Below are 9528 nucleotides of genomic sequence, written 5' to 3'. Positions count from 1 at the left end.
TTTTAAGTATAGTTTACAAAGTTGTCTCACTTTATTCATCAATAAAATATAAAATTATTTATATAGTGATGAATTAGAAAATTTGATTTATTTAAATGAACTGAAATTTTGTTAATTGAATTAGCCAAACAAAAATAAAATAAAATAAAATAATTTCGATTAATTCAGTCAATTTTCGATTAATCAAATAAAATTACACCAAAATCCAAAATATTTTATAGAGACATTACATTTCAGGCTGATAAAGAAAAATATATACAAATTTACATAAAATTAAGTTACACTCAAAGCACCATTTTGTTGTTATCCTAAGGCTTAGTTTGGATGAGCGGCGTGTTTACCTGCGACTAGTATAAAAATGACGGTAGTGGTGCAATTAGATACTGTAGCGTGAAACAAAAAATAAATTAAACGCACTGCACTGCACCCAATCATCCATTAAGACCCCACCTAATTGAGGGACAAAAAATAATAGCATTGACCCTTTTTCATAGTGTCATTAGTATATACAAATTAATAACGTTGTTAACAACCATTATTAAGATAATCACATGAGTTTTTTTGGTTGATTTCTCATAGTAAAAATTCATTTCATTACTTTAAAACCAAATGTTATTAATTTTGACCTGTAGATGTACTAAGTTAAGTCTAATTAAATCAAAAGGATTAAATCCAAAATTTCTATATAATAGAGGGACTAAAACCTTAATTAGACCAATATTTTTTACATTAACATTAACCAACCCAACTTGGCACATCATATGCTAACTTCAGCTGCATCATGACTTACTCGCTCATAAATTCCACTTGTAAGTATGGTAGAAGTGTTAGTATAGTGCATCAGGACTTACTTTCTATGTCAAGTGGTACTATTCTTATTCACCAATATCATATAAATGTTTGGGTTTCAACCTTATGAAAGTCAAAATGTTAAAATATTCTGACAAATTTCGAGAATTTATTGAGGCTCCCTACGAAGTAGGGAGACAAAATCTGAGATAAACAGGCACATAAATACCTTGGGCACAAAACAAGACCCGAGAAGAAGATAATACCTTCGTGATTCAAGACCAGCTCCCTTCAATTGAATTATTTTTAGTAAAAAAAATAAAATAAAATGGGACTATTACATTAAAGCATAACTTAGCATCATTGATTGAAAAAACTCTTAAAAAATGATTCATTCCTCATTAGCAACCTTCAAATTCTTTAAACCTTGTAATAAAAATGGATTCGTTTAACCAGAGAATGCCCTTCACAGTCTTTTAGTTGCTTCCACTGTAAAAAAAATAAGGAGATAAAGGTTTTTGGTTACCTGGTTTCTCAAGTCCAGTTAGCATAGAAGATGATGAATCAATGTTTTATAGAGCTGGCCTGAGTGACACAGGGAAATTAGCAGCAAATAAATTTGCCTCAGAAAATAGAGCAAAATTGCAATGATTGAAACTAAAAGGAAAAACTATTTTACATGATTCCTACCCATTTAAATTAGAGGATACTACGTATTTAAGCACGCTTGAAACCACGTCCTGCGTCCTGATCATGATCATTTATTAGCTCATCCATGCAGGAGATCCAGTGCAATTCAGACAAAGCACAAAAAAGTGAAAAACAAAGCCTTAAATGGGAAACATGCAACGAAAGAAATCCCACATTCATCCCAAATTCAGACAGTCCTTTTAAGTTGATAGAGGGTTTCACTTCTGGTAAAAGTGCGTAATGGACGAGTATTTATACATATAGTATGTGAAGAGGAAGAAATGCCAGCTTGTTTACTAGTCAGGGCTAATATTGTTGTGTTTCCATGTCACCAATTCAACGTAATGAATCTAAAAAGTCTAGTGTCGGACAGCTTTGAAACGACAAAGATGTTGGATGTTTTCAACAGTAATATGAAGCTGTCAATTTGCAGTGTGTGATCAAAGCCACACGGTTGGGAAAAGAAAAACAAGAGATTTGGGTAACACGGTAATCAAAGGAAATCACATGGCTAGCTGGGAGAAGGAAAGGTGATGAAGATTAAAGGAAGAGCACATGGTTCATGCGTCTGCCCACCCCTGGTTTTATGTCCCACTTGTTCTTTAAGGTGTCTTAATGGCTGACGTTAGTCCATAAAAAGGTGATGGTGGGAGGAATTCTCATTCATGTTCCAACTTTAAATATTTGATTAATCATCATAATGTTACATCATCATACTGCTAAACCTTGACCAACCCTCACGTTTCTACACATGATGTTTATGTCATCAAATTCAGATGCAAGCTTGAAATATACTCCCCACACAACCAACTTGACCCTGCCTGGGATGTTTTAAGAAGCCCAAAATTCATGCCCTAACATCAACAATTTGGTCCAAGGCCTCCCCCGATTAAAACCTTGCAACTCGGACCTAGACCTCTAACAAATTTATAGGCCCGGGTCTAGTCCGGATTATAGATGCTAAACTCGGGCTCGACCAGCATTAAATTTTTTTTATTTTTATATATTTTTAAAAAAAAATATAATACATAAAAAATATTAAAAACATTAAAATAAATATTTATATTTAAATAACACTAAGATAGGTGCAACTTAACAAGAAAATGCATCTAAAATAGTAGTAAAATTAACAATACAACAATAGTTATACAATATTCAAATAATAACAACAAAATAGTAGCAATATAATAATGAAATGGCAACAAAACAGTGGGGAAACAACAGTAAAATAATAATTTTTTTAGCAAAAAAACTTACCCGAGGCCCGACCCTTTTTCTAAACGAGCCTTATTTTTTTCCCAAACTTATTTTTCGAACCTATATTTTTGTTTAAACCCTCTCACTTTTCAGGCGGGTCTTTACGCCGGACCAAGTGGCTCAACCCATAAACAGTACCTACTTCTACCGCCTTTATATCACATGTACCAAGATATGAATAACACTAGAAAAAAGAACATGTATAGCAAGAATTAGAACATATCCGGTTGGACTGCCAGTCTGCATGCAGAAACAATTTTAGTGAGCAACAAGATGGAAAACCAGTTGATAGGAACCAATTACAAGATAGAGGTAAGTTTTTGTCTATGATACATAAGCACCATCGGTTGACTTTGTTAGTAAACAGTGTTATACTTTGACTTCTAAATGCCAACATTTGCAGTAAGCATTCTCATTTTGTTATCAACAAATACACAGTCTAAAAATATCTGTTAGTCATGTCCTGTCAAAAGCATAAACTCGATGATGCAAATAAAAGTTTTTCAATGTACAATCAATGACATCATACATGAATAGGAAAAGATATTCGATAAAAATCACATAAAAATCTCGAGAACGTAGGATATGTATCATTTACATTTGAATTCTAATTTTAAGTTTATATGTTCTTCGGTACTAGAATCTCTAATAAGCACAAGTTTAAACAGATAATGACTACTTTTTTGAGAAGTCAAGATTAAGTTATGGAAGATAAAATGCAGTTTTCACCACCTTTATTTTTATTTTCACTATGAGTCATCATTTTAAATCAAAACGCTGACGTTTAGGGCAAAACTCTCTTTTTCCGACCTATCCATCACTGTGGCCCCAATGAACAAAAAGTTCGTTATTTTAAACCACAAATAATAACACGGCGCCCCCCCCCCCCCAAAAAAAAAAAAAAAAAAAAAGGGGGGAAAAAATGGCGGAGGAAGAGGAAGTGAAGATGGAAGTGGAGGCGGTGCAATCTGTTTATGGTCATGATTGCGTCATCATTGAATCGTATCCGCCGTACCTTCACCTCCACATCAAGCCTCGCACTGCCGATGTTTCTTCCCTGCAGGTAATAATCGATGAATAACAACATAATGGTTCGTAAACTTAGGGATTTAATTTCCGATTTCTTCATTATTTAATTTAAATACAAAGAAAGGATCAATTTTATGAGATAGATATTGGATTTAATTCAATCCTTTTCTTTATCATTCCTTTGCAGTTTGTGGAAGCAGTTATTGGAATTCGAGCTAGCTCCCAGGTATTTTTAGAACTAGGAATATGATTAACTATATTAGAGAAATTTTGATTTGAAGTTATATTTGCCGGATTCTTGTTACTAACTTTCTGTTTTGATGGCAGTATCCTAAGGAGCCTCCTCTTGTTTATCTTATAGATTCCAAGGGTCTTGATGAACAAAGGCAAACACTTCTTTTAAGTAACATAAGAGACAAAGCCTGTGAGCTCCCTTCTTGTTTTATGCTTGTAGCACTTTGTGAGGTAACCACAGTATTGTAATGTGGATTTTTAATTTTAATTTTATTGTTGTTTTCAAAATGTCTGAGAAATTCGAATGAGGTATATTGGTGACTAGAGCATGGGAAAATTTTAGTTGGTATATATCAAGACTTCATAAACCTTTTAATTATGACTTATTTTTTTATAGCTATAATGATTTGCTAGTTTTGTACTTCGTATCAAGCTTCCGACTGGTACAAGTCTTAACCTGATTATGCACTTCTGCCTTCTGTAGAATAGTTATAGGAACATCTAGACTGGTGAAATGGATAATTGTGGTTTTGTGACTTTTTCTAACTTGGAAATTTAAATGGCTATCTTTATAGTTTATTGGGTTGTGGAATTTTTGCCAAAATTTGATTCAAAACATATTTGTAGGAAGCGGTTGAGAGGCTTTCCGCAATGAACCACCCTGATGGCGATTGTCCATTGTGTTTATATCCTTTGGTGTCAGAAGATGACCAGACAGAAAGGTTGCCTTTTATGAAGTTGATGTCTTGTTTTCATTGTTTTCATAGGTAGAGTACACTTTCTACTACTATAATTTTTACTCATTTCTAACATTATGTTTAGGTTCGTGTTCCTGCTTTATTTTCATTGTTCTTTTATGTTTTCATGTTTATTTTCCTATATTCCAGTGAGTGCATTATTAGATGGTGGAATTGGCTTCAAATTGAGATCAAGACTAATGCTAAGAATGTCTCTAGTGCAACTTTACATTTAAGGAACAGAGGAGATAGACAAGGTATGTTTAAGTCACTGTGCAAATTAGAAAACCATCTTCGATCTAAATTTTCTGCATGTTTTTGAGTGTTGTACAAGTTCCATTTGTTGAAGAATTGTGAACATGCAGTGGCAGATCTGTATATACTGTTATCATATTTGGATCGTTTGCTCAACAGCAAAACATGCCTAAATACTTAAAATTAAAATGGATCAGGATATTATCTCCACTATGGTTGAACGAAATTACTTTGCTCAAGGAAAAAAGATAGTCTGGTGATTAAATTCAAAAGATTTATGTTTGTTAGGATAATTTCCAACTTCTCTTGCAATGACCGTTATTTCGTTTCTATGTTTTGATTTTCAGAAATGATTTTCCCTTCCTATATGAATGTAAGACAGGTTTATAGCAAATAATGTTTTAAAAATGGTAATCTTTCTTACTTATTTACTTATTCAGAGATAAAATGAAATGCAGTTACTATGTGAATTTGTTAGGGCACTAAGTTGTACATTTGTATTGTGGTGAGGTGCAAATGAACACTAACCATGATTGCGGTAAATATACTGCTAAAGGTTCCATGTTATTTATCACACTTTTTGGTTCTAATCTAAGATCTTTCATATATTAATTTTCTTTATGATTTGCTTGAACTCCTATTTTTAGATAGGAATGGAGCTGTAGAAGAAAGCATGGGGAATTGTCCTGTTTGTCGTAAAGTTTTCCATGCCAAGGATTTTGAACATGTGCTTGACCTGGTTGGCTCTCATTCTTCTCAACTGGTATGTCATCTGATCTTTAATAGATTCTGTGAAAGCTTACATCCATCTTGTATTGTCCGTGATACTTGATCCAGTGGAAATTCATGCATGTGCTTGATTTTATACTTCCATATTTAATCAATTAATTTTAATTTTATTGGAAGTTTAATGAATCTGACATCTCATTTTGCTTGGGTTTCAGAATGCGGAGAAAACCGAAATTAAAGTTGATGAAATTCTTCTTCATTCAGACTTAGAGAATATGAGGCAGAAATTCGAGGCTATATCAAAACTACAGCAAGAAAACTGTGGGTTGATTGGATTAAAGTCAGAGCAAGTGGTGTTGCCTAGCATAAATCCTCAGAATACAGTCGCATCGTCTGAGCAGACATCGGCCAAGGAAACAACTGGGCAATCACAAAATGGTGCAGCAGCAAATTCTAGTAGTTCGTTGACTAGGCCTACCACCAGGAGGCAAAGACCACAAAATTCTCGAAAACATGTAAAACAATGGGTTAGAAAAGACATTGGTGGTGGTGCAGATTAAAGCCGATTTTCGTCCAAGAGTTGATAAAAGACTTGCGCGTTTGTTCATGTTTGTATGAAGTAACAATTTTAGCACGAGGCGAAGAAAGAGAGTAAGAAATTAGACAAATGCAAACTAGAGTTATTGAGTCCAAGTCAAGGTTGTACTTTTTGAGACGGTGCAACCCACTAAGCTTAAACCGTGTTTGAAAAAGGTGTAATCTGGGTCAGGTCTAAGTCCAGTGGATTATTTATGTGGTTGACCCACTCTCTATTAAGAGCTTAGGTCATAATTGATTTAACTAAATCGATTCGGTTCGTTATTTTTAATTAAAAATCTATATCTATTTCATCATAGGAGTAAAATAATTACTATAGAGGAGTTGTATTATGTACGAGAAATAGGTAAATTAATCTCAATCAAATAGTAAATTGGTAATTTTTGTTAAAATTTCATCTATTTATACTGTTTAAAGCTGACGTGGTTGACGAAATAATTAGATATTTACACATGTCACATGTATATCATGCTAAACTAATTTGCTCTTTATTTAACATATATGGACTAATTTATTTATTTTTTGAGTAAATGAGATAAAATACAATCTTACTCAAAGTCCTCCACAATACTTTCACCTAACAGCTTATAATTGTTATGCTGAGCCTGAGTTGATGAATCGATTTTTTTCTTTATAAAAAAACTGACATAAAAGCAGTTCAACAAATCTGAAAAACATCATTTTTTTTGTGGTGGCAACTCAGCCAAAATTGATATTAAAAAAAATCTCTTTTATTTCTAAATTTCCAAATTACATTTCATCCCCAATATTCACGAACATTATATGTTTAAATCCTTTAAAATATATAATGTGGGCTCAAAAACATCAATCTAGTCCTTCAAATTAAGCTGCAAAAGTAACTAATTACTTTGAGAAAGTAGGAAAGGCAGAAGCATCTAGGATATGAGCGCAACATCAAGTTCATACTTACAACCGTGACTACCGCTCACTTCCAATCAAAAAATTAGCAGATTTCAGTAATCATCATCACTTTTTTTTTTTAAAATTGATATATAATTATAATAATAAGCAAACCAAATGGTTAAAGCAATACAAGTTTTTGTACTTTTGTTTGATCCACGTGTTTTTTGGTGGTAATAAACTCTCTGTTAACTTTCTTACCACTGCTGCTTTTCTTTTTCAACAATATCAGGCCACACACACGGGGTTGATTCATTTTTTCACATTTATACCCGAAAAGTTAGGGTAAAAAAACAAACATAATACAGGTGTTTTCCCCCATATTTAGAAAAATAAGATGATTCTAGAGAAAGTAAAAAACCTTTGCTGGTGATGTTTTCAGTTAACATGTCAAACTACAAAATGTATTTTCTTTTAAAATATTAGATGTTAATGATTTTATCCTTGAGTCTCGAGTTTGATTCCTCTTTACTCATATTTGTATTTTTTATTTTACGCTTTTTAAAAAAATTTCATTAATAAATATATTATTTCCAAGTTTTTAAATTGTCTTTTTAATTAATAATTATTTTATTTATATAAATTAAATAATAAATATGTAATTATATTTTTATATTAATCATTATGTTAAATATACTTTATTTTTAACTAATTTGTTTGATATATTCTTTTATGTATATATTTTATATTTTTTTCCACTTATATTTTGAGCATGGTGATTTCTAATATTATAAAATTAAATAAATTATTTCAAATATCGTTATTATTTTTATAATTAAAATATTTCAAATATCATTGTTTTTCATCTACATTGTGGGTACGGTAAATTCTAATATTATAAAAATCAAAATTAATTTTTATTATATATACAAATAAAAGAGTTATTAATTAAAAATATGAATTAAAAACTTAAAAACAATATATTTATTAACTAAAAATATTAATTTAAAATTTTAAAATTTATTAACTAAAAATATTAATTTAAAATTTTAAAAACTAAAACAACATGAAATAAAAATAGAAATATGAGTAAGAGAATAGACTCAAGAACAGCACCACTAATATTCAATCATCTAACCAAAGGAGCTGATGTATTGAAAGAAAAATGCATTACGTAGGAAGTGTTTTCCGACATGTCAACAGAAAACGCTTCCTTCTGTTTCTCTCTCCAAAATAAGTGTATTTTCCTAAATTTGAGAAATATGTTTGAAAACCTACATTATTTTCTAATCTAGACCAATTGTTTTCCATTATTATTTTTAACTAAAGCATTCATATAAATCTAAAAAAGTATGGAACAAAAGTTAGAAGGAAATTTGTTCATATTTAGTTATAGATGAAAGCATGGATGAAAAATAATAGTAAATTAAAGCGAAAAGTAAACCATTGCTTCATTGACTTAATTTTTGGTTTTGAACACAAAGAAGCTAGCAATGCAAAATTTGTTCATATTTGGTTTTGACTTAATAGCAATGCACTTCTACTATTCCCACTAGGCTGGAAATGGCAACATTCATGTGAAAAGCCCGTATTCGATTTTCTTAATTTCATTATTTTTAAAATATATATATATATATATATTTCTAATCCCTCTTAATTTCGATTTTGAGTAAATTAGTTTTTTTTTTAAATCAGAGCAGTTGATTGAGTTTTAGCTCAATTGGCATGGGCATTATTGCCAATGTAGGAGGACATAGGTTCGAATGCGCTGAAACGCATTATCCTCCTATTTATGGGTCAGGGAGGGACTAAAGGCAGTTCTAGACATCGTGTCAAAAAGAAAAGATATGACCAGAACCTATAATAAGATTCAATTTGATCTTCATTTACCAAAGGCGTCTTTTTTATTATTATTATTATTTTTTAATCTTACTTGTATACTTGCATTGGCTCATGCATGTGTCACGAGCTGCGGACCAAAGTGTCGAAACCATTTTTATTTGAAAACGAATCAGGATCTACTTTTAAAAATGAAAATGTGAGTCGCCACCGATCCTTATTGAGATGTGATCGGCTCACCTTAAAAACAATTTTGGTCTGCGAAATTTGAAAAAAACAGGTTCGGGAGTTGGTTACGCACGAGGAAGGGTTAACACCCTCGTGACGCCCAAAATTGGTACCGAATCGATTATTTAGCGTCTTAGTGTCGAGAATTTGAAAAGTTTTAAAATACAATCCTTTTTACTTGAATAAATTAAATTAAATAATAAGACACTCTTATTTCAAAAAAATAAAATGTCACACCCAATGGGTTATGGCGTAACATTTTTAATCTTTAAAATTAAGTGTA

The 9528-nt window shown here is 31.5% G+C and overlaps 1 protein-coding gene across 1 annotated transcript; it reads left to right on the top strand.

Moving 5' to 3' along the window:
* The first annotated feature begins 3610 nt into the window (after positions 1-3610).
* Positions 3611-6610, top strand: LOC105763746 (uncharacterized). The gene is made up of 7 exons (XM_012582080.2): positions 3611-3799; positions 3953-3991; positions 4093-4230; positions 4627-4766; positions 4887-4993; positions 5639-5754; positions 5936-6610. Exons 1-7 carry the CDS (start codon positions 3659-3661, stop codon positions 6278-6280), a joined length of 1026 nt encoding a protein of 341 aa, XP_012437534.1. The 5' UTR covers positions 3611-3658; the 3' UTR covers positions 6281-6610.
* Positions 6611-9528: the final 2918 nt, after the last annotated feature.

Source organism: Gossypium raimondii, chromosome 12 (genome assembly GCF_025698545.1).
Source record: "Gossypium raimondii isolate GPD5lz chromosome 12, ASM2569854v1, whole genome shotgun sequence".
Taxonomy (NCBI): domain Eukaryota; kingdom Viridiplantae; phylum Streptophyta; class Magnoliopsida; order Malvales; family Malvaceae; genus Gossypium; species Gossypium raimondii.
The sequence above is the reverse complement of the archived record's forward strand: the minus strand, read 5'-3'. Positions and strand labels throughout refer to the sequence as shown.